Genomic DNA, 26,124 nt, shown 5'->3' with positions numbered 1-26,124 from the left:
CATAAGCGGCACGTGAGTTTCAAGTTTGGGGAAGATAATTTTCACGATAAAAATTCACCTTTATAATAAAAGCATTACATGCATGATCGCATTTGTGGTCACTTTTGAGAATAGTGTTTTCCTACTAATGGAACATTTGTGCTTATAGCATACTGCCATGTGTGCATTGCTGCGCTTATATTGTGAAGATATATTCTAATAGTTTATGAACATTTTAAGCTAAATGTTCTCATCTGTTGCACCAGGTTCATCGTTTACATTTTTTTTTGATGCTAGTGGTTGTTTTAATTTGGGATCTATCGCATTCCACAACAGTCTCAGACTATTTGGAATATTTGTTTCTGACACAGAATAGAATAGGTCAACTTTTGTACTATGGGGGATGGTAGATTGACATAGGCTAGTGCTTTTGCTGTTCGTTAGGCCTACTCATCTTGTTGGCTGACGAAAAGTAAAAGGACAGTTCTTCCAATATCTTCAATATGCACCTCGGAATTGGATAAGGACACTCGCAGTTGCGCATCCGGGAGATATTATATTCAGCCCAAGGGCACAATGGCCACTGGCCACAAAAGACATGGATTTTTTAGGGGGCATTACGGCCACACAGAGGGGAGGCATTATCAAGTGCTTGTCAAATTGTGAATGAGAGACTAATGAAGTGTGTACAGCCTGCGCAAAAAGCAAAGCAGAGTTCATGCAACTTTTTTCATATCATCATTGGAGTCGTATCATGCAGCCTTAGAATGTATTGAAAATCCAAACAAATAGCCCAACATTTGCAAAACAACTAAAGTTAAAAAAAGAGCTGTAAATTAAACATATAGGGGTATCTGTTTCTTTGTTGACCGCTCAACAAAGAATAGCCACAGGTGTGCACTCCCTCAAATCGTTTTGAGAAAATATCCTATTTTATTCAGCTTTGTTTAATTGTATTCTACATACTATAAAATAATATAAAATAATGCAACGGAATTCTAAGCAAATCTTGTCTGCTAAATGAACTAGTGTTGCCTACAACAATATGGCATACCCAGATCAGGGCCTATCATAAGGACAACTCTATTATGTTCTTCTGAAATAGACTACATTTTTTCATGTCATGTTTCTCTAGACCTGTCTAAAATAAATAAGGGATTTATTGTGATGGGCTAGCCTATATTACATGGATTTATTCTACTTTTTAAAATGTAGATGCTCCAAAGGTCTGCATCAGTGGCTTGTAGGCTTTGTGTGGAAGCCATGAGATGCTAAATGTGTCAAGGGTGTGTACGGATGCGAAGTCAGGTGCAGGAGATCAGAAGGTAGTAAATAGGCGCACTTTAATTCCGGTCAAAAAATGACAGCACATAACAACATAAGCGTGCCAAAAACACGGAACTTAACAAAAGTATAGCACCTGACGATACCCACATAACAATAAACAATTACGCACAAAGACATGGAGGGGAACAGAGCACTAAATACATGCAGTGTGATTATGGAATAAAAACCAGGTGTGTATGGAACAAGACAAAACAAATGGATATATGAGAAATGGAGCGGCGATGGCTAGAAAGCCGGTGACGTCGATCGCCAAACGCCGCCCGAACAAGGAGAGGAGCCGACTTCGACGGAAGTCGTGACAAAATGTGTTTGTTAATTAACGGTCAATTACTGGGAGACCAGCAGTTACTTGCTTGACAATCACCGGATGACAAAATTTCATGACTACCACAGCCCTAGTCATGCTTTAGGCATTTGTCAAATAGACTTGAAGGTGCCACAGAAAGTCGGAGTTGAGCACAAGGGGTTTTAGTGCAGCCATAAGTCTGAACTGTCAAATAATCAGTCAACACTGAGAAGTTATGTCACTCTGCATATGACACCTTTCATTAAATCATGATACAACTAGTCTTAACAGGGAAAAACACATATAGACATATACTTAAGACAGCACATCATAGTCACCTTCCCGAAGACACATGCAAGCATACTATGTGTTATATAAAAAATGGAATGTCATAGAAGTGTTTGTTTTGTGTTTTTTACAGGGTTCCCTCGGGCCTCCTGGCATCCCAGGTGTTGATGGGCTGAAGGTAAGATCATTGTTATAGAGGAAGACCTGATAGATGTGACACATAGGTAGATGACAGATTTCAATAGCTTTATTTGCAGATTACCTAACCTTGTCCCCAGGCTGATGCATAGAGCCTGGTAACAGTGTGGGACTGTTTGGAACTTAGGGGGCGTAGATTTACTGAGTGACATGCTAATGAATTCAAATTCTGAGTGAATCACACGACTATGAGGCATCTTTTTATAACAGAACCCTCTCCATTTTTCCAACAACTTTGTCAATATGGCATGACCATGATAATTGACCATCCAATGTACCTAGGAGTTTAGCTTCTTCAACTTGCTCAATGGTCACACCCTTTATACACAACTCCAGCTGAGGTTTAGGTCAGAGCCAAGAACGTGATGTTTCCTCAACAAGGACTATCCTGAAGCTTTGCGCCAGAAGAGGAAACAACTTATCCCAGTCATGAAAGCTGCCAGAGCGCGTCAGGACATTGCTTACATCCGCTATCAAATCAAATCAAATTTATTTATATAGCCCTTCGTACATCAGCTGAAATCTCAAAGTGCTGTACAGAAACCCAGCCTAAAACCCCAAACAGCAAGCAATGCATGTGAAAGAAGCACGGTGGCTGGGAAAAACTCCCTAGGAAAAACTCCTGAGAAAGGCCAAAAACCTAGGAAGAAACCTAGAGAGGAACCAGGCTATGAGGGGTGGCCAGTCCTCTTCTGGCTGTGCCGGGTGGATATTATAACAGAACATGGTCAAGATGTTAAAATGTTCGTAAATGACCAGCATGGTCAAATAATAATAATCATAGTAATTGTCGAGGGTGCAACAAGCACGTCCGGTGAACAGGTCAGGGTTCCGTAGCCGCAGGCAGAACAGTTGAAACTGGAGCAGCAGCATGGCCAGGTGGACTGGGGACAGCAAGGAGTCATCATGCCAGGTAGTCCTAGGGCTCAGGTCCTCCGAGAGAAAGAGAGAAAGAAAGAGAGAATTAGAGAGAGCATATTTACATTCACACAGGACACTGGATAAGACAAGAGAATACTCCAGATGTAACAGACTGACCCTAGCCCCCCGACACATAAACTACTGCAGCATAAATACTGGAGGCTGAGACAGGAGGGATCAGAAGACACTGTGGCCCCATCCGATGATACCCCCGGACAGGGCCAAACAGGCAGGATATAACCCCACCCACTTTGCCAAAGCACAGCCCCCACACCACTAGAGGGAAATCTACAACCACCAACTTACCGTCCGAAGACAAGGCCGAGTATAGCCCACAAAGATGTCTGCCACGGCACAACCCAAGGGGGGGGGGCGCCAACCCAGACAGGAAGACCACGTCAGTGGCTCAACCTACTCAAGTGACGCACCCCTCCCATGGACGGCATGGAAGAACACCAGTAAGTCAGTGACTCAGCCCCTGTAAAAGGGTTAGAGGCAGAGAATCCCAGTGGGAAGAGGGGAACCGACAAGGCAGAGACAGCAAGGGCGGTTCGTTGCTCCAGCCTTTCCGTTCACCTTCACACTCCTGGGCCAGACTATACTTAATCATAGGACCTACTGAAGAGATAAGTCTTCAGTAAAGACTTAAAGGTTGAGACTGAGTCTGCGTCTCTCACATGGGTAGGCAGACCATTCCATAAAAATGGAGCTCTATAGGAGAAAGCCCTACCTCCAGCCGTTTGCTTAGAAATTCTGGGGACAATTAGGAGGCCTGCGTCTTGTGACCGTAGCGTACGTGTAGGTATGTACGGCAGGACCAAATCGGAAAGATAGGAAGGAGCAAGCCCATGTAATGCTTTGTAGGTTAGCAGTAAAACCTTGAAATCAGCCCTTGCCTTAACAGGAAGCCAGTGTAGGGAAGCTAGCACTGGAGTAATATGATCAAATTTTTTGGTTCTAGTCAGGATTCTAGCAGCCGTATTTAGCACTAACTGAAGTTTGTTTAGTGCTTTATCCGGGTAGCCGGAAAGTAGAGCATTGCAGTAGTCGAGCCTAGAAGTAACAAAAGCATGGATTAATTTTTCTGCGTCATTTTTGGACAGAAAGTTTCTGATTTTTGCAATGTTACGTAGATGGAAAAAAGCTGTCCTTGAAGCAGTCTTGATATGTTCTTCAAAAGAGAGATCAGGGTCCAGAGTAACGCCGAGGTCCTTCACAGTTTTATTTGAGACGACTGTACAACCATCCAGATTAATTGTCAGATTCAACAGAAGATCTCTTTGTTTCTTGGGACCTAGGACAAGCATCTCTGTTTTGTCCGAGTTTAAAAGTAGAAAATTTGCAGCCATCCACTTCCTTATGTCTGAAACACAGGCTTCTAGCGAGGGCAATTTTGGGGCTTCACCATGTTTCATTGAAATGTACAGCTGTGTGTCGTCCGCATAGCAGTGAAATTTAACATTATGTTTTCGAATGACATCCCCAAGAGGTAAAATATATAGCGAAAACAATAGTGGTCCTAGAATAGTGGTCCTATGACAGGCTCATTGTCCATCCTTACTCCCAAAAGCCTGGAAGGGATGAGAGAGCCATGCCTGTGGGTTCGTAGGGTCGGCCCCGCAGGACACGCACACTTACACACACACACACTTGATGGACTACTCTCTCTTTTTTTTCTCTCAGCTGATTGGTTGACATACACTGTAAATTGAGAAATGTTGTGACTAAACTTAACAAAAAGAAGAAGAAATTACATTACCAAACCAAGATAAATGACATAAAACACAATGAAAAGAATGATATAATAATGATAAGCCACCAGGTATAGACAACCTTGATGGGACACTATTAAGAATGGTACCCCTATTTGCTATATCTTCAACCAAAGCCTGAAGGAATGTGTGTTTCCACACGCGTGGAAGGAAGCTAAAGTAATTCCACTGCCTAAAAATAGTAAAGCACCCTTTGCTGGCTCTAACAGCCGCCCAACCAGTTTGCAGCCTGGTCTTAGTACACTGATGGACAGAATTCTGTTTGACCAAATGCAACGATATTCAATAAGTCAATAAATCTACCTCAAAAGTATGTATCCCAGAACAGAACATTATTAGGTAGGAGTTAAGTGATTTTAATCAAATTACATCATCATTATGACAATATTCCATCATCGTTATGTCAATTACTTGACATAATGATTATAGATAATTGCACGATTTATGAGTTTAATTAGCATTTCATGGGAAACTCAATGTTTCCCATGCTCACTATGTAACTATTTACTCAATGTTTGATTTGAACATGGTGAAACCTCAAGATGTTTGGAACAGTGCATCACTCCTATTCATGTTAACACTGCTTGGACTTCCAATAAACATGGTTTATTAAACCTTTTAACCAGAGATTGCCTCACCTTGTAGACTTACCTTAAGTCATACAACTCCATGCAGCCTCCAAGTGGGTTTAGGACAAATAATTGCTTGTCTGAAGGGTTAATGTTGTTATGGGGCTAAAATATAAATGGGCTAATTGTTTCTGGTAACAGATGGAGTCAGGGTTGTTTCTCAATTAGAGACGATCTGCCTCAAGAGGTCAATGGTTGCCTGTATGGATGTATTTTAGAACACCTCAGATAATATCAATCGAATCTAAGTGACTTCTATCCAATCAACAGAGGTGCATCATACAGTACAGTACTGTACATAAAGTGCCACCCTGTTAAAAACCATGGCCCAAAGATACAGTACCAGTCAAAGGTTTAGGCATACCTACTCATTCAAGGATTTTTCTTTATTTGGACTGTTTTCTACATTGTAGAATAATAGTGAAGACATCAAAACTACACATATGGAATCCTGTAACCAAAAAAGTGTTTTATTTTACATTTGAGATTCTTCAAAGTAGCCAATCTTTGCCTTGACAGCTTTGCATTCTCTCAATAAGTTTCATGAGGAATGCTTTTTCAACAGTCTTGAAGGAGCTCCCACATATGCTGAGCACTTGTTGGCTGCCTTTCCTTCACTCTGCAGTCCAACTCATCCCAAACAATCTCAATTGGGTTGAGGTTGGATGATTGTGGAGGCCAGGTCATCTGATGCAGCCCTCCATCACTCTCCTTATTGGTCAAATAGCCCTTACACAGCCTGGAGGTGTGTTGGGTCATTGTCCTGTTGAAAAACAAATAATAGTCCCACTAAGCGCTCACCAGATGGGATGGCGTATCGCTCCAGAATGCTGTGGTAGCCATGCTGGTTAAGTGTGCCTTGAATTCTAAATAAATCACAGAGAGTATCACCTTCATGCTTCACAGTGTGAACCACCCATGCGAAGATCATCTGTTCACCTACTCTGCGTCTCACAAAGACACGGTGTTTGGAACCAAAGATATCACATTTGGACTCATCAGACCAAAGGACAGATTTCCACAGGTCTACTGTCCATTGCTCGTGTTTCTTGGCCCAAGCAAATCTCTTCTTCTTATTGGTGTCCTTTTAGTAGTGGTTTCTTTGCAGAAATTCAACCATGAAGGCCTGATTCACGCAGTCTCCTACTGTCTATTACTTGAACGATGTGAAGCATTTATTTGGGCTGCAATTTCTGAGGCTGGTAACTCTAATGATTTTATCCTCTGCAGCAGAGGTAACTCTGGGTTTTCCCTGTGGTGGTCCTTATGAGAGCCAGCACTTGATGGTTTTTGCGACTGCAATTGAAGACACTTTCAAAGTTCTTGAAATTTTCCAGATTGACTGACCTTCATGTCTTAAAGTAATAATGGACTGTCGTTTCTCTTTGTTTATTTGAGCTGTTCTTGACATAATACGGACTTGATCTTTTACCTAATAGGGCTTTCTTCTGTATACCACCACTACCTTGTCACAAGAACTGATTGGCTCAAATGCATTAAGAAGAAAATAAATTCCACAGATTAACTTTTAACAAGGCACAACTGTTAATTGAAGTACATTTCAGGTGACTACCTCAAGAAGCTGGTTGAAAGAATGCCAAGAATGTGCAAAGCTGTCATCAAAGCAAAGGTTGGCTACTTTGAATAATCTCAAATATAAAATATATTTTGATTTGTTTAACACTTTTTTGGTTACTACATGATTCCATGTGTTATTCCATGTGTTATGGTTTTGATGTCTTTTCTTTTAAGATTTTAAAAAAAAATGTTGAAACAAGTTATTTTTTTAATTTCACTATACCAATTTGGACTATTTTGTGTATGTCCATTACATGAAATCCAAATAAAAATGTATTTAAATTACAGGTTGTAATGCAACAAAATAGGAAAAACGCCAAGGGGGATGAATACTTTTGCAAGGCACTGTAAGTATGTCTGTCAGAGCTATCTTCATTGTAAAGGGTTTAAACACTTTCACATGCTTGTTCGATTAATCAAAAACTATTAATGAACATGCACCTGTGTAATGGTCGTTAAGACACTAGCAGCTTACAGACGGTAGGCAATTAAGGTCACAGTTATGAAAACTTAGGACACTGAAGAGGCCTTTCTACTGACTTGGAAAAACACCAAAAGAAAGATGGCTAGGGTCCCAGCTCATCTGCGTGAACATGCCTTAGGCATGCTGCAAGGAGGCATGAGGACTGCTGATGTGGCCAGGGCAAAAAATTGCAATATCTGTACCTTGAGACGCCTAAGACAGCGCTACAGTTAGTGCTACAGCTAGTTATTTCAATAGCTGTTGATGCTGACATGTATAGTGTTGAATCATCTGCATACTTTGTTTAAGGCTTGTGGTAGATCATTAGAAAAATTGAGAAGAGTAAAGGACCAAGACAGCTCTCTTGGAGAATACCACACTTTACATGTTTTACGTTAAAGAAAGCCCTCTGTGTTCTATTCGATAAATCATTTTTCAAAAACAAATGATGGTAAATAATATCAAAGGCTGCACTAAAATCTAACAATACAGCTCCCACAATCTTCTTATTATACATGTCTTTCAGCCAATCATTAGACATTTGCGTCAGTGCAGTACATGTCAAATACAATGTTTTTAACATGTTGCTAAGAACTAGCAGCTAATTGATTGGCTATTAGAGCCAGTAAAGGAAGCGTTACCTTTCTTGGGGAGCGGAATCACAAGTGATTGTCCAGGCTCAGATTGAAGATGTGGCAAATAGGAGTGGCGATATAGTCTGCTATCATCCTCAGTAATTTTCCATCTAGGTTGTCAATACCAGGTGGTTTCTTGTTATTGATCGACACTTTTTCCACATTAACTTTACCCAATTCTAAATTACTATGTTTTTCTTTCATTATTAGGTATTTTATGCATGAATGACACAATTTCTCAATTTACAATATGTCTGCCAATCACATGAGCAGCCAGACTTATTTGCAACTCCCTTTTCCTCATTTCTCTCCCATGGTTGTAGATACAGCTTTATAACAAAGTTCTACACCAGTAGTAAAAAAAATATTAATGTACCTGGATGATTTTGTTCCTGTACTATTTGTAAACGCTCTGGTAGTTTGATTGATAACCTGAACTATATTACAGGCATTGGTTACAGTGAGAAGCTTCCTCTTGAGCGGACAGCTTGATGAAAACTAGTCCATATTCAGGTCAGCCAGAAAATAGACCTCTCTCTTAACATCACACACATTATCAAGCAGTGCACACATATTATCCAGATACTGACTGTTAGCACTTGGCCTATAGCAGCACCCCAAAATAAGAGGCTTTAGATGAGGTAGGTGAACTTGCAACCAGTATTAGACAGTATTAGACATGAAATCCTTTACACGAATATGGCTCTTAACATTGTGATATCCCGGGAGGTCTACCCGGGGGGTTGGTGATAGAGTGGAGGTACGTGCCGCGACGTTGACTCCCTCTGCTGGGAGTACCCGGGCTGGGCATGCCGACGCTGATTGCACCAATTAGGGGTCAACCAGCCGTGCAGGCCACAAATGGAGGACTGTGGCACACCGTGGGAGGAAAAAGGAGAGGCAGGAAGTGAGCCTACAGATGGGAATGAAGCTCCCGGGGCACGGATGCGAAAATAAACATAACAAAATGTTATGTTTATTTTATATTGCCCAGTAAAGGTGTATTTTCTGACTAGAACCTCCTTGTCTTTGTGTCCTGTATTGCTACTGCTGTATCAAAGGAACTATGCAAGTGAGTCTCAGTGATGGCCGAATGAATGTTGTCTGATGTTAGCACGTTATTGAACAATGTTCTTTTCATGCTTAGTTTTTTTTTCTCCATAATATGTCTCTCCGATAAGCTACCCAGGAAAGGGCTAAAAATAGCCCATACTAATGCCTTTTTCTGGGTAGCTTATCAGGGATAACAACGGAAGAAAATAACATTGACTGACTCTATTAGCCAGATAATCAGGCACTTGTGAGTGTCAGTTAGTGAGTGTGTGTGTAAGAGATATGGGGCTGAAGCTATTGACCCGGAAGCTAGGCTTAATCACTCCTCCCAGGCTTTTGGGAGGGAGGATGGACAATTAGTGGATGTAAGCAATGTCCCCACTCTCTCTGGTAGTTTTCATGGCTGGGATAAGTTATTTTCGCCTCTGGCGCACAGCTTCCGAATAGACCTCATTGAGGAAGATGTTGGTTCCTCTAAAGTTCCTGGCTCTCTCCAGAGCAGCAATCTTGTCCTTGAACCTTAGGAACTTGACCACTATCGGCCTTGGTCTGTCACCTGAGCTGGTCACAGGTTGTCCAGTCCTGTGGTAGCCTCCAATTCAATTTTCCTATGATCCATCTGCAGCTTTTCTGTGATAGTTTTTCTCACTTTCTCCTCAGACTCAGTCCAGTTCTCATGTGGAGACTCTGGTATGCCATCCACAACAATGTTATTATATCGGGATTGTCCCTCAAGAAAATCTGTTTTCCAAGTTAATGATGATTCAGACAGTGCTCCTGTCATCTCTTGTTTGTTGTCATCCTGCTGCAAGTCCCTTTCAGGACATCCACCTCTCCCAGGGAGAACTGCAAGCTTTTCTTAAGGTCCTGGACCTCTCTGGTCAGATTGTCCATTATTTTGTTTGTTGAATCCACCATTATTTGGACAAATCTCTTGAAACGATTTTCCTGTTGCTGTAACAACTGCTTGTAGACATATTTTTGTTGATTTAAAAGATTATGCCCCAGTGTTGGAGAAACAGTGTCCTCTCCATTAGCTTTGGTAGCAGCATAGGCTAACACTGGTACTCCATACAGTTCCAGCCAGGACAGGTTGCAAGGTATATGGAAAAGAGCAACAAACAGAAGAGATTTACACAGCCACAAGCCCGAGACAATCCGCGGTCCCAGTCTCAAGGGTTACAGAGTTGCAGACTGTGTTCAAGCTGTCAAGGAAGCTATGCTAGCAGACCAAGCAGCTTCAGACTTGTTGTCAGATAGTAGAGGTCCCAGCAACTGAGGCCAACCATGCCACCGTGATCTTGGATACTCCAAACCTTTTAATGGAGCTCACGTCTACATTTTGGTCAATAGGTCTTCATCTGGGTTCTCTTTCATGGAGAAACCTACAGGTGATGAAGTTTTCCTTTTTATGAATCCTGTTTGGAACCATGAGTGCATATACCTATAGTAAATAATTAAATTAGAGCTAAGAATTGTCATAACAATCAACCATGTCACCAGGGTCAGCCGTGAGTGCTGTGAAATAAATGTAAAATGTTTAAATCAGTTAGGTAAATATACTGCTACCAGAGGGAAGGTGTAATAATGCCCTCTGTTACCCGATATCCTGTTATATTGGAGTATTGGTACATTTTACATTTTAGTCATTTAGCAGACACTTATCCAGAGTGACTTAGTATATTCATCTTAAGATAGCTAGGCGGGACAACTACATATCACAGTCATAGTAAGTACATTTTTCCTCAAAGTAGCTGTCAGCAAAGTCAGTGGGAAAAAAGGGAAAATGCAAGTGTTAGTTCACGAAAGGAAGGGATGGTGGTTGCGCTGGAATTATTTAGGATACTCTTTGAAGAGGTAGGATTTCAGATGTTTTCAGAAGATGGGCAGAAACCCTGCTGTCCTAGCTTCAGGGGGAAGCTGGTTCCACCATAGGGGTGGGAGGGCCAAGAGACTAGAAGTGGCAGAATGGAGTGCTCGGGTTGGGGTCTAGCTGAGCATAGCTTGAAAGTAGGGAAGGGCAGTTCCTTTTGCTGCTCCGTAGGCAAGTAACATGGTGTTGTAGTGGAGGCGAGCCAGTGGAGTGTGGGGTGACGTGAGAACTTGGGAAGGTTGAACACCAGGCGGGCTGCATCATTTTGGATAAGTTGCAGGGATTTGATGGCACAAGTGGGGAGCCCAGCCAACAGCGAGTTGCAGTAGCCAAGACGGGAGATGACAAGTGCCTGGATTAGGACCTGCTCTCTATGGATGTTGTAGAGCATGAACCTGCAGGAGTGAGTAACTGCTTTGATGTTTGCAGAGAATGGCAGAGTGTTGTTCAGGGTCATGCCAAGGTTCTTTGTACTCTGGGAGGGGGACAGACAGTGCTCCTGTCATCCACAGTGGAATTATCAACCTTGATGGAGAGGTCATGGAGTTTTATTTCACCTTTATTTAACCAGGTAGGCCAGTTGAGAACAAGTTCTCATAAAGCGACAAAAACACAGAGTTACACATTGGATAAACAAATGTACAGTCAATAACACAATAGAAAAAATCTGTATACAGTGTGTGCAAATGAAGTAAGGAGGTAAGGCAATTGTCACGTCCTGAACAGTATAAGGGGTTATTTGTTATTGTAGTTTGGTCAAGACGTGGCAGGGGTGTGTTTGTTTTGTGTTGTCAGGGTTTTTGAGTAGTGTTCTATGTTTTGTATTTCTATGTTCTATTTTCTAGTTTTTCTATTTCTATGTCTAGTTTATTGTTTTGACCTTCAATTGGAGGCAGCTGTTCCTCGTTGCCTCTAATTGAAGGTCCTATTTAGTAGGGGTGTTTTTCATGTTTTTTTTGTCGGTAGTTGTTTCCTGTTTTGTGTTCGTGCACCTGACAGGACTGTTTAGTGTCGTTTGTTACTTTTGTATACGTGTTTCTTTTGTTTTCCTTCTTTAATAAAATAAGAAGATGAGTTTACACGTTCCCGCTGCGTTTTGGTACACTCACTACGACGGCCGTGACAGCAATAAATAGGCCATAGTGGCAAAGTAATTACAATTTAGCAATTTACACTGGAGCGATATATGTGCAGATGAGGATGTGCAAGTAGAAATACTGGTGTGCAAAAGAGCAGAAAAACAAAAACAAATATGGGGATGAGGTAGGTAGTTGGATGGGCTATTTACAGATGGGCTGTGTACAGCTGCAGTGATCGGTAAGCTGCTCTGACAGCTGACGCTTAAAGTTGGTAATGGAGATAAAGCTCCAACTTCAGTGATTTTTGCAATTCGTTCCAGTCATTGGCAGCAGAGAACTGGAATGAAAGGCGGCCAAAGTAGGTGTTGGCTTTGGGGATGACCAGGGAGTGATATATACCTGCTGGAGCACGTGTTACGGGTGGGTGTTGCTATGGTGACCAGTGAGCTGAGATAAGGCGGAGCTTGACCTAGCAAAGACTTATAGATGACCTGGAGCCAGTGGGTTTGGCGACGAATATGTAGCAAGGACCAGCCAACGAGAGCATACAGGTCACAGTGGTGGGTAGTATATGGGGCAGGCCTTCCCCTGAGAGGAAGAGCAGCTCAGCAGCTCAGTCTTGTTGAGGTGGTGGGTCGACATCCAAGGTGGTGGGCCAACATCTGCCAGGCATGCAGAGAAGCGTGTCGCCACCTGGGTGTCAGAAGGGGGGGGAGTAGTTGAGTGTTATCCACATAGCAATGATAGGAGAGACCATGTAAGGATATGATGAACCGAGTGACTTGGTGTATAGAGAGAAGAGGGCCTAGAACTGAGCCCTGGTGGACACCAGTAGTGCAGACACAGATCCTCTCCATGTCACCTGGTAGGAGCGGCTTACCAGGTAGGATGTAATCCAATAGTGTGCAGAGCCTGAAACACCCAGCCCTGAGAGGGGGGAGAGCATGATCTGATGATTCACGGCAGCGGATAGATCTAGGAGGATGAAAACAGGAGAGAGAGAGTCAGCTTTGGCAGTGCGGAGAACCTTCGTGGCACAGAGAAGAGCATTCTCAGTTGAGTGACCGTCTTGAAGCCTGACTGCTTAAGGTCAAGAAGATAATTCTGAGATAGCGAGAGAGTTGGTCAGAGACAACACGCTCAAGTGTTTGAAATCAAGAAAGGGATACTGATTTATCGTTTGACGTCAGAGGGGTTGAGTGTTGGTTTCTTGAGGAGGGGAGCTACTGTCCATTTTGAAGTCAGGGATGAGCTGATGAGGGAAGTAGGTCTCCAGAGATGGTTTGGAGAAGAGAGGAGGGGGTCAAGCTGGTCGGGGGGGGGGGCTCACTAGACTAGAGAGGGGAGAAAGAGGTCAAGACATAAGGTAGTTCTGTGTGAGTGAGACCAGTTTATCTCAATAGGCTGAGTGAATGAGGAGTGGATGTCAACGTTCTTTTCAAAGTAGTTGACAAGTAATCTGCATAGATGGAGGGAGGAGAAGGTGGAATAGAGTTTCCTAGGGTTAGAGGGAGAAGCTTGAAATTTACAGGCAGAACAGTTGAAACTGGAGCAGCAGCACGGCCAGGTGGACTGGGGACAGCAAGGAGTCATCATGCCAGGTAGTCCTGAGGCATGGTCCTAGGGCTCAGGTCCTCCGAGAGAGAGAAAGAAAGAGAGAGAGAAAGAGAGAATTAGAGAGAGCATACTTAACCTCTCTGGCGCATGTGGGACGAACTCGTCCCACCTACGTAACAGCCACTGAAATCCAGTGGCGCGATTTTTGAATCGTTAGAAATACTATTACTTCAATTTCTCAAACATATGACTGTTTTACAGCTATTTAAAGACAATAATCTCGTTAATCTAACCCCACTGTCCGATTTCAAAAAGGCTTTACAACGAAAGCAAAACATTAGATTATGTCAGCAGAGTGCCCAGCCAGAAATAATCAGACACCCATTTTTCAAGCTAGCATATCATGTCACATAAACCCAAACCACAGCTAAATGCAGCACTAACCTTTTATGATCTTCATCAGATGACACACCTAGGACATTGTGTTATACAATACATGCATGTCTGTTCAATCAAGTTCATATTTATATCAAAAAACAGCTTTTTACATTAGCATGTGACGTTCAGAAAAAGCATAACCCCCGCAAACTTCCGGGGAATTTACTAACAGTTTGCTAAATTACTCACGATAAACGTTCACAAAAAGCATAACAATTATTTTAAGAATTATAGATACATTACTCCTCTATGCACTGGATATGTCCGATTTTAAAATAGCTTTTCGGATGAAGCACATTTTGCAATAATCTAAGTACATAGCCTGGCATCACAGGGCTAGCTATTTAGATACCCACCCAGGTCAGCCTCCACCAAAATCACATTTCCTATAAGAAAAATGTTCTTACCTTGCTTGTTCTTCGTCAGAATACACTGCCAGGACTTCTACTTCAATAACAAATGTTGGTTTGGTCCCAAATAATCCATCGTTATATCCAAACAGCGACGTTTTGTTTGTGAGTTCTAGACACTATCAGAATGCTTCATCACGGTGTCGCGCATGGCGCATTGGCGTGACAAAAATGTCTAAATATTCCATTACCGTACTTCGAAGCATGTCAACCGCTGTTTAAAACCAATTTTTATGCCATTTATCTCGTAGATAAGTGATAATATTCCGACCGGGAATATGCATTGAGCCTAAACAGCCGAATTAAATTTCTCCTCAGGAGCGAATTGTGCATGCGCCTCATTCAAAGGGCCTCTGATCCGCCACTTGCCAAAGCCGATAATGTGTTTCAGCCTGAGGCTCCCTCGTCAACCTTCAGTTATTTCCCGGGTTCTGAGAGCCTATCGGAGCCCTGGGAATTGTCACGTTACAGCTAAGATCCTTACTTTTCAATAAACAGATGCAAGACGCACAACTCCTTGTCAGACAGGGTACTTCCTGCTTGAAACCTTGTCAGGTTTTTGCCTGCCATAGGAGTTCTGTTATACTCACAGACACCATTCAAACAGTTTTAGAAAATTCAGAGTGTTTTCTATCCAAACCTGAACAATAATATGCATATTCTAGCTTCTGAGTTGGTGTAGGAGGCAGTTAAAAATGGGCACATATTTTTTCCAAAATTCTCAATACTGCCCCCTAGCCCAAACAGGTTAAATTCACACAGGACACCGGATAAGACAGGAGAAATACTCCAGATATAACAGACTGACCCTAGCCCCCTGACACATAAACTACTGCAGCATAAATACTGGAGGCTGAGACAGGTGGGGTCAGGAGACACTGTGGCCCCATCCGATGATTCCCCCGGACAGGGCCAAATAGGCAGGATATAATACCACCCACTTTGCCAAAGCACAGCCCCCACACCACTAGAGGGATATCTTCAACCACCAACTTACAAGTGTATTGCCTGCCTTGTGAGTGGGAGGAGACTGGGAAAGGTCAAACGAGGCAAGGAGAGAAAAGAAAGTGTTGGAAATAAATTAATCAAAGTGGAATGGAATTAATGGGACGGAGTCAAACATGTGGTTTGCATGTTTGTGTTTGATACAATTCCATTCCAGCCATTACAATGAGCCCATCCTCCTATAGCTCCTCCCACCAGCCTACTCTGATCTAAGGAGGGAGCTGAATTTTACCCCAGATGCGATCTGGGACTGGCTGCCATAATTTCCCTTAACTCAACATTCCCACAGCCTTTGTGTGTTTAACACTGTCTGCTTTCTTTTCCAATAGGGTGAAATGGGAGAGCGAGGTGAAAAGGTAAAGACTTGATTTTAATTGTCAGACTTCATGTTCAACCCACCCCTCTATGCAAAATTATGTTTAGTTTCTTGAGGATATAAAATATATTATGTAATAATGTTATATGATCTTGTGTCAAAAGTTTTGTATTATTGGTCTCAAGGGTTTTTAATCGTGCATGGATGTCAATTTGAGATCTGCACTAAAGTTCAAGTTGTGCATGGTTTAGGCAGGGCTGCCCAATCCTGGTCCTAGAGGGCCAAAACTCTTCTGTTTTTTCATTCTGCCTGCTAGTTAATTGCACTTCCTGGTGTCTCAGGTCTGAATTAGTCCCTGATTAGAAGGAGAGGATGAAAACCAGAAGTGAACACTTAGGATGGAAACCTGGGATCAGGATTGGCCAGCCCTGGTTTAGAGTAACAGTTAACTTAGTTTAGAGTAACAGTGAACTAAACCATCCTTTGTAGTTTAGTGTAACAGTTACTTTGATTTTCCATCTTTGAAATCGGACAGTGTGGTTAGATTAACGAGAGTCTTGTCTTTAAATAGCTGTAAAATAGTCATATGTTTGAGAAATTGAAGTAATAGTATTTCAAACGTTTTAAAAATCGCGCCACTGGATTCAACTGGCTGTTACGTAGGTGGGACGAATTCGTCCCGCCGGTCCCATAGAGGTTAATCTAACCACACTGTCCGATTTCAAAAAGGCTTTACAACGAAAGCAAAACATTAGATTATGTCAGCAGAGTACCCAGCCAGAAATAATCAGACACCCATTTTTCAAGCTAGCATATAATGTCACAAAAAACAAAACCACAGCTAAATGCAGCACTAACCTTTGATGATCTTCATCAGATGACACACCTAGGACATTATGTTTCACAATACATGCATGTTTTGTTCAATGAAGTTCATATTTATATCAAAAACCAGCTTTTTACATTAGCATGTGACGTTCAGAACTAGCATACCCACCGCAAACTTCCGGTGAATTTACTAAATTACTCACGATAAACGTTCACAAGAAACATAACAATTATTTTAAGAATTATAGATACAGAACTCCTCTATGCACTCGCTATGTCCGATTTTAAAATAGCTTTTCGGTGAAAGCACATTTTGCAATATTCTAAGTAGATAGCCCGGCATCACAGGGCTAGCTATTTAGACACCCACCAAGTTTAGCCCTCACCAAAGTCAGATTTACTATAAGAAAAATGTTATTACCTTTGCTGTTCTTCGTCAGAATGCACTCCCAGGACTTCTACTTCAATAACAAATGTTGGTTTGGTTCAAAATAATCCATAGTTATGTTCAAATATCCTCTGTTTTGTTCATGCGTTCAAGACACTATCCGAAAGGGTAAAGAAGGGTGACGCGCCCGACGCATTTCGTGACAAAAAAATTCTAAATATTCCATTACCGTACTTCGAAGCATGTCAACCGCTGTTTAAAATCAATTTTTATGCCATTTGTCTCGTAAAAAAGTGATAATATTACGACCGGGAATCTGTGTTTTAGTTCAAAGAGAGAGAAAATAAAAACATGGGGTCGCCTCGTGCACGCGCCTCAGTCTCATTGTCCTCTGATAGACCACTTACCAAAGGCGCTAATGTTTTTCAGCCAGGGGCTGCAAAGACGTCATTCAGCTTTTTCCCGGGTTCTGAGAGCCTATGGGAGCCGTAGGAAGTGTCACGTTACAGCAAAGATCCTAAGTTTTCAATAAACAGAGTCAAGAAGCCCAAGGAATGGTCAGAGAGGGCACTTCCTGTACAGAATTTTCTCAGGTTTTTGCCTGCCATATGAGTTCTGTTATACTCACAGACACCATTCAAACAGTTTTAGAAACTTTAGGGTGTTTTCTATCCAAAGCCAATAATTATATGCATATTCTAGTTTCTGGGCAGTAGTAATAACCAGATTAAATCGGGTACGTTTTTTATCCGGCCGTGTAAATACTGCCCCCTAGCCCTAACAGGTTAAATACAATTTTAGAATTATTAGATGACGCTTACCTGACACACTTGTCTAAATTGATGGATCATGTGAAGGAAATGCTATAACCATCCCCCAGCCACATCTAGATAAGTGGATTGGTCACTATTGTCTAGACATGTACACATGTTCATGAAATACAGGAGATGGCCATAATCACCCCCAGACACACTTGGCTAACTTGATGGGTCATGTAATCATCTGGCTAAGTGGAGTCTTTTGTTTAGACAAAAGCTAGCTAAACAATGAACCGGCACAATCCCAACTCATACTACTACCAATACAAACATTGTCATAGCTGTATTATTAATCTGCAGGTAGCTAAATAGCTAACCAACTAGGTTCAACGTTAGCTAGCTAACAGTAGGGTCTAACTAGCAAGGCAAATGGATTTTTGATTGAAATAATATTACTACACAGATTATACACGCAATGTTAGCTAGCGAGCCAGCAAGCTAATGTTTGCTAGCTAGCTAACAGTACATTTTAACTTGCAATGAAAACCACTTTCTGACTCTATAAAAAACATATAATATCTGAAAATGTAGCTAGACTCTTATCCATATATTTGGATGAACGGCAGACTGGAACCATTTAACCCCATTTTGTTTGTAGCTACATCTTGTTTGCTAGTGTTGTGTCAAGTCACTCCAGTTCACACTGACCGCAGCTTGTGCCGAAAGTAGCCCATCACTTTTTCCAACTGATCTGTTGATAGCGGCGGCTAAATTCAGGGCATCAATGTTGTTGAGAAAAGTTACAAAACTTTTGTCGTTCTCGACGGCTAATGTTATATCTTTCAAAAAAGGCACGTACTGAGTAGCCCACGTTATAAGACAGAAGCATACTACATGGCAGACCAATCCAAACTCATCTCCTGGCATGTCCAGCCCATCAATTATTTCAGCCAATCATGGCTAGTGGGAAGGTTCCTGACTTTTTCTGTGGCTTAACCAACTAGGCTCGTAATTGTATTCGTATTTACAGATGGAATACAAGTTTTCTCATTAAAGCACATGAAGTTTCACATTTTCCACAAGGCATTTCTGCAAAAAAACACATTTTGATAAAAGAAAATATGTTTACGTTCAAATGCTTCTCCTGATGTGCGACATACGTCTAGTTTCCTGAAACGAGTCACATTTTATAGAAAGGTTCCATTGAATCACTTGATATCTAACCGTTTTTAGAGGGCATGTCACAAATCCCTCCAAGTTTCCGGACATCAGCAGAGTCAATTATGTTGAGTCATAGGACCGAGCTTGTTGCAAGGCCTTGGTGGAACCTAATCAGCCAAGATTTGGAGGCTATGCAGTGGTGATGCTGGGCAAACAAAAGTCCCAGCTCCATCCCTCCCAGTCTAATGATTTGATTTGCTATCATTGGCTGGGTGTGAGAGGGAGGTGAAAACTCTCACCCTGTCCCCTGGGCCAGGGAGGTAGAGGGGATGTGGTTACTCGTCAGCTCATTGGCACCATCGCCCCAATCACAGAGAAGGCCTTATTTACTGTAGCATGCCCAAAGGGACGTGGCCCCTTCTCACTACCTCTCAGCGAAGTGATACCCTTAGGTCAGGGGCAATCTGTTCAATGCTCTTGAATTTGTCAACAGTTATGATGTTTCTCATGCTAGTCGAGACTATGGATGAGACTACAGAAGCCAAGATGTGAAATCAGCACCAATAGTGTGTTACTGAGCCTTGCCTGGTGTCAACTGTCATTTGTTAACAGCTACTATGTACTAGAACATGTGTTCTAGTCTGAATAGCCACAATTATTCTATTTGATTTCCAATGTTCTTATCTGTTTGTAAATTATGAATAAGCCATTTCAAGATACTTGGTAAATATAATTGCTTGTCTGCTGTTTTGCACACAGGGTGACATGGGAGAAGATGGGCAAAAAGGTGAAGTCGGGGAGAAGGTATGTAAATTCAACTTCACCTTCCTTTGTGTTTACTCCTGAAACCTGATAGAGAGAGAGCCTGGCTCTAGAAAGGAGCAACAGCTTAATGTGAAACAGTGGAAAGGAGCTGAGGTAGCTAGTGAAAGCAGAAGCTAAGAAAATAAGGCAGGCACGTTAACACTTAACACTCTTTCTTTGCGTGTAAGTGGCCCTTATTGTTGCGCTTCGGTTATTCTACATTTCCTGGTTGGATGCTTTTTGAGTTAATATGGGACCCTTTAACATTAAGACAGCTCATCTAGTTATGCTCCATTCCAACAATAAGGGGCAGGTCTTTGTAGGACGCTTTGTGTCAAACCAGCCCACCGGTTTTCCCATGCCTTTCAAAAACAAGGCACATTTTTCACTCAAACCGTTCGTTTCACACAGTAATCATGATTCTACTAATTTGTATATTTGTCCCAGATTAGTTTACAGTTGAACAATTCTATGGGAAACATGGTAATACTTTAGAATACTGTTCAGTAATAAACCATTGATAAGGCATTTAGAAACATTTTGCTCACTATTTATTCATGTAAGTACGTTAGTTATTCACACATTTTAAAACAACTTGATGATGGTCCTTATAAACCATTTACTAATCATTAGTAAAGTATTGTTGCAGTCCCTAATGTTAGGGCTATTTATACTTTATACATGTTTTGAGGGGCCAGTGTAATTTCTAACAAAAATATGGACATTGTCTCAAAATGACCTAGAACATATCAATGGTTAAAAAATAACTACACAATACAGAGGATGTTTAAGGAAATATATTAAAAATGTTATTCAAAAAAAGTCACATTGTAGTAGTGTGTGTGGAATGTAGTCACTCCTTAAACAAACATAGACTGTTTACAAGGTCAGAAAACAAACATCTAAATATATAATGTCGCTGAATTATTCCACTATGTTTAAAGAGTTACTACATTTAAAAGGCCCAGTAAAAGTGCAGCCAAACAAAGCAGTGTGAAATTAGGCTGCTGTCAAAAGACTTAAACACTGGAAATATTGAAAGGATATACTGTGTGCATAACATTTACACCTGCAAATACCTTTAAATGTCAATCACATGAAGGAATATAAATCCACTTGAGAAAAACTTGCTGGTGCAACCAGTTGTTGTGTGTAGGCTAAATCTCCCTATTTTATGATTAGTTTGCATTCGCAAGGTTTGCAGTTCAGTAGATGCTCTTATCCAAAGCGACTTACGGTATTGAGAGCAGATATTTTTTTACTTGTCCTTCTTGGGAATCAAACCCACAACCCTGGCATTGCAAGTGCCATGCTCTACCAACTGAGCAACATGGGATCATTAGCAAAACATGACAACATTAGAAAAACATTCACAATACAACACTTCCTCACATCCTTTTTACAGTTTTTGTGATTAAAATGTTATATATACAATATTTCCTTAAAGCCAGCCTTCTTAGCACCTAATTTATCACGTGATGTACATAACATAAGGTACATTTATATAGACGGTGCTCCACATTAAATGGCACAACTGAGAGGGTGGGCTTGTCTTCTATTTTGTATTTGTATTTATTATGGATACCCGTAATGATACCCATAATGTTGCCAAGGCAACAGCTACTCTTCCTGGGGTCCAGAAAAATTAAGGCAGTTATACCATTTTTAAAAATTACAATACATTCACAGCAGATTTCACAACACATTAAGTGTGTGCCCTCAGGCCCCTACTCTATTACCACATATCTACAACATAAAATCCATGTGAATGTGTGTGTGTATAGTGTGTATGTTATTGTGTGTTTGTATGCATATGTTTGTGTTGCTTCACAGTCCCCGCTGTTCCATAAGGTGTATTTTTATCTGTTTTTTAAATCAAATTTTACTGTTTGCATGAGTTAGTTGATGTGGAATAGAGTTATATGTCAGTAGTTCAAACAGACAGCTTGGTGCATTCAACATATAAATACCTGGGCTCCCGAGTGGCACAGCAGTCTAAGGCACTGCATCTCAGGCAGTATCACAACCGGCTGTGATTGGGAGTCCCATAGGGCAGCGCACAATCGGCCCAGCGCCGTCCGGGTTAGGGTTTGGCCAGGGTAGGCCGTCATTTTAAATAAGAATTTGTTCTTAACTGGCTTGCTTAGTTAAATAAAGGTTAAATAAGCTAAAATATCAGAAATAAATCGTAAATAGTAAAGGCCAGTATCAACTTCTTTTCATAAATAAAAGGGAATAAATCATCTCAAACGGCAGTGGTCAAATGATTTGCGTACAGAAGCAAGCACCAACAAGCTTCAAATTTGCATTGAGCATAGGAAATGCGCTCTACAAATGAAATATCATCCTTATTACTATTATTTTTATAATAAAGACAGAAATATACACATGTAAAAGCTTAATTATATGAAGTAAAATCATTGGGAATATAGGCAGAATTTAAACAAAAGAAAGGAGAATGTAATATATTTGAAATTAAATTTAAAAAATACATTGTGATGAAGCCGCCCCCGTGTGTGGATGCTATTTATTAAACATGTTGCCATTTCTTACAGTGTCTATTTTGCAATATTTATTTTTTGGATGATTGGAGAAAGAAAACAAGTAGGCAGCCAGTATGGTGTAATATACTTTTGGTAACTATTTACAGAAAATATATACAAAATAATACATATAGTAGCAAATCAGCCTGAATATCAGGACGCACAACTGCAACGCGTTTCGACTAGTAATTCATACTCACATTGCATCTGAAACTGTTCTTTAAAAATTGCAACCCTCTCTCCACACAAAAAGTGTGTTTAGGGCTCCATCTATGTTCATCCCAACTGGGCCTATTGACCCAGCTGTGGATACGTACTACAGACTGGTGCGTAAAGACATATCTAAGCTAGAGGCCTCTATCCCCTATGTCAGAAATAACTTTACCTGCTCTGAGAAACAAGCCCTTAAATCTCCAGAATTGCACCTCTATAGTGGTCCGCTGTTATTGTACAAGACTACACTGTCTATAATACTGAAATACTCATGAAACTGAATGATCAGATGTTCTATAAAAGATTCACTACAAACCACACAAACAGCTTTTGGCTGTAATGAACAGACTGTCACTGAGGGCATGCGCAGTGGTGATATCTCCAAAGCAAAGACAGATTATTGGTGCGTAAAAACAGCTCCACACAGGTAATCTGCAGTCCCTTAAAATACTGTTTATCTAAATCCCCAAAGGGACAGGACAAATCTCTTTGCCACATTAGACTAGGTTTTGCAGAAGGCATAAAGATCTCTGTTCAGCTTCAAATGCCCTGATTGATAAATATGCTCTTATGTACTGTGACACTTTTCTTTACCAGAATTAGACATTAATTAAACTTCTTCCCGCTAATAAAAACAGCTCCACACAACATTATTGTTCAAATAATCCATGCACTCCTCAGACATTTTTTTGCCCAGTAGGTGGCTTTTGACTCTTGGTAGCTTGAAGTGTTTGAAATAGCCTAATCGGTCTGCGACAGCCTGTGCAGAATATTAAAGTAGTAAACATTTGTTATTATTATTATTACTGATACTAATGTATGAGGCTGTAAAACTGCCACAGCAAGAGGATCCCTGCAATGCCAGGATTTGTTTTGCAACCCGTCTGTCAAATCCATCCATTTCACACAGTTCTCTATCTCAAGCGCTCCTTCTCGAGGATGCTTTCAAATAAAGTTTTTTTGCTTTGCCTTATCATCAAGTTAATAGGTTGTTGTCTTCGGTGTATTAAAAATCTGATTGTTTCCCTCTGGCTGGCACTTCAGAATGTTGATGGCCAAGAAGAACATGTTCAAACATTAATTCGTTGCTTGTGCTGTTGGACTACTAAATTGTATCGGTATATGCACTTATCTATTTATCTATATTAACAGTGCAGTTGGGGCAGCGGTCAATTGTGAGTGAATGCAAAATCAAATCAAATCAAATTGTATTAGACACATACTTCATAAATAACAGGTCTAGACTAACAGTGAAATGCTTACTTATGGGCCCTTCCCAACAATGCAGAGAGAAATAAAATAGAGAAATAGTAGAGAAAAAGTAAAACACGTAATAATAAATACACAAGGAGTCACAATAACTTGGCTATTTACAAGCGATACCATTACCAAGTTGATGTGCAGGAGTACGAGGTAATTGAGGTAGATATGTACATACAGTGCATTTGGAAATTATTGAGACCCCTTGACTTTTTCCACATTTTGTTAAGTTACAGCCTTATTCTAAAAATGGGTTCAATTTATTTTCCCTCTTCAATCTACACACAATATCCAAAAATGACAAAGTAAAAACAGGTTTTTAGAAATGTTGGCAAATTTATTAAAAAAAATATATATATATATCACATTTACATAAGTATTCAGACCCTTTACTCAGTACTTTGTTGAAGCACCATTGGCAGCAATTACAGCCTTTAGTTTTCTTGGGTAAGATGCTACAAGCATGGCACACCTGTATTTGGGGAGTTTCTCCCATTATTTTTGCTGATCCTCTCAAGCTCTGTCAGTTTAGATGGGGAGCGTTGCTGCACAGCTATTTTCAGGTCTCTCCAGAGATGTTAGATCGGGTTCAAGTCCGGGCTCTGGCTGGGCCACTGAAAGACATTCAGTGGATTGTCCCGAAGCCACTCCTGCGTTGTCTTGGCTGTGTGCTTTTTTTTTTGTTTGTAATTATTTAACCTTTATTTATACGGATTTTTCTCAGAGACCTGGTCCAACAGCAGCAGGGGGAACAAAGTTTCAGACAAAACAACTTACATACACTAACACAACACTGAACAAAACTAAAGACACACATACAAAACAACAATTGCATATTATGTAAAGCAATACTAATGTCATAACTAAAAAACAGCTGTCCTAAAGACAATTGCACTCTTCTATGATATTTGCATCAATCATGTGTTTGCTTCTTTATGTTTCTCTCTGGCTAGCACTTCAGAATGCCCATGGCCAAGAAGAATGTGTTCAAACATTCATTCGTTGCGTGTGCTGTTGGACTACTAAATTGTATCGTTATATGCACTTATCTATTTATCTATATTAACAGTGCAGTTGGGGCAGCGGTCAATTGTGAGTGAATGCAAAATCAAATCAAATCAAATTGCATTAGACACATACTTCATAAATAACAGGTCTAGACTAACAGTGAAATGATTACTTACGGGCCCTTCCCAACAATGCAGAGAGAAATAAAATAGAGAAATAGTAGAAAAGTAAAACACGTAATAATAAATACACCAGGAGTCACAATAACTTGGCCATTACCAAGTTGATGTGCAGGAGTACGAGGTAATTGAGGTAGATATGTACATACAGTGCATTTGGAAAGTATTGAGACCCCTTGACTTTTTCCACATTTTGTTACGTTACAGCCTTATTTTAAAAATTGATTAAGTGTTTTTTTCCTCATCAATCTACACACAATACCCCACAATGACAAAGTAAGATTTTTAGAAATGTTTGCAAATTTATAAAAAAATATTGTAAAAAATTATCACATTTACATAAGTATTCAGAATCTTAACTCAGTACTTTGTTGAAGCACCGTTGCAGCGATTACGGCCTTGAGTTGTCTGCTACAAGCATGGCACACCTGTATTTGAGGTGTGTTTAACTCCACCAACGGGACTAGATCATCAAATTTTAAAATGTTCAGGAGAGAATTCTAGGACCACAGAGCTGAGTAACTAAAACTATTTCTACCATGACCTGTTGTAATTCTTGGTACAGTTAAAAGCAAATGAGAATGGGACTGTAATTTATATTTATTTACTGACCTGATTAAAAAAGAACAGAGATAAAGTGGCATTTTATCCAGTATGGCCCTATAAATCAGTGTATACCAGTGTTTAAGTCTACGCAAGGTCAATGACGACCAGGCGCTGTAGAGATCACAATGATGTGTTAGACGTTTTTGATTGGTGATGAACCTGAGGGCTGCATGACATACTGAATCAAGTGCTCTCAGGGTAGTGGTTGAGGCCTGTATATGTATATATATATATATATATATATATATATATATATATATATATATAACATCACTAAAATCTAAAACCGTCAGTAATGTACATCGTACCAGCTCCTTCCTGGCCTCCAGAGAAAAACAAGCCTTATGCCAGTAATAAAAACGTATTCTCACTTGAGCTTCCTTATCAAGTTTTCCACATTAACAGTGAAGCTCAGCTTGTCATCAACCCACACTCCCAAAAATGTGTACATTTTGACTTGCTCTATAGTATGTCCATCCAATATAGCAATGACATGATTAGTAAAATGCCTTGCATTTGAAAATACCATGCATTTTGTTTTACCCGAAT

The 26,124-nt window shown here is 40.7% G+C and overlaps 1 protein-coding gene across 16 annotated transcripts in view; it reads left to right on the top strand.

The window, feature by feature from the left end:
* col25a1 (collagen type XXV alpha 1 chain) overlaps positions 1 to 26,124 on the top strand; it is a 406,953-nt gene that overhangs the window by 304,453 nt on the left and 76,376 nt on the right. For 14 of the 16 annotated variants that reach the window (XR_003878287.1, XR_003878289.1, XR_003878288.1 and 11 more), the window contains 3 exons: positions 2,034 to 2,078; positions 15,841 to 15,867; positions 19,722 to 19,766. Coding sequence is in view for 4 of the 16 variants with exons in the window: in XM_029753448.1 (XP_029609308.1) it covers positions 2,034 to 2,078; positions 15,841 to 15,867; positions 19,722 to 19,766 (117 nt within the window). In the remaining 12 variants the exon portion in view is untranslated. The remainder of the gene's footprint in view (positions 1 to 2,033; positions 2,079 to 15,840; positions 15,868 to 19,721; positions 19,767 to 26,124) is intronic. The other 2 variants (XR_003878295.1, XR_003878291.1) reach the window with 1 other exon arrangement.

The sequence above is a fragment of the Salmo trutta genome, chromosome 5 (genome assembly GCF_901001165.1).
Source record: "Salmo trutta chromosome 5, fSalTru1.1, whole genome shotgun sequence".
Lineage (NCBI taxonomy): Eukaryota > Metazoa > Chordata > Actinopteri > Salmoniformes > Salmonidae > Salmo > Salmo trutta.
This window is presented reverse-complemented; position numbering and strand designations above follow the sequence as displayed.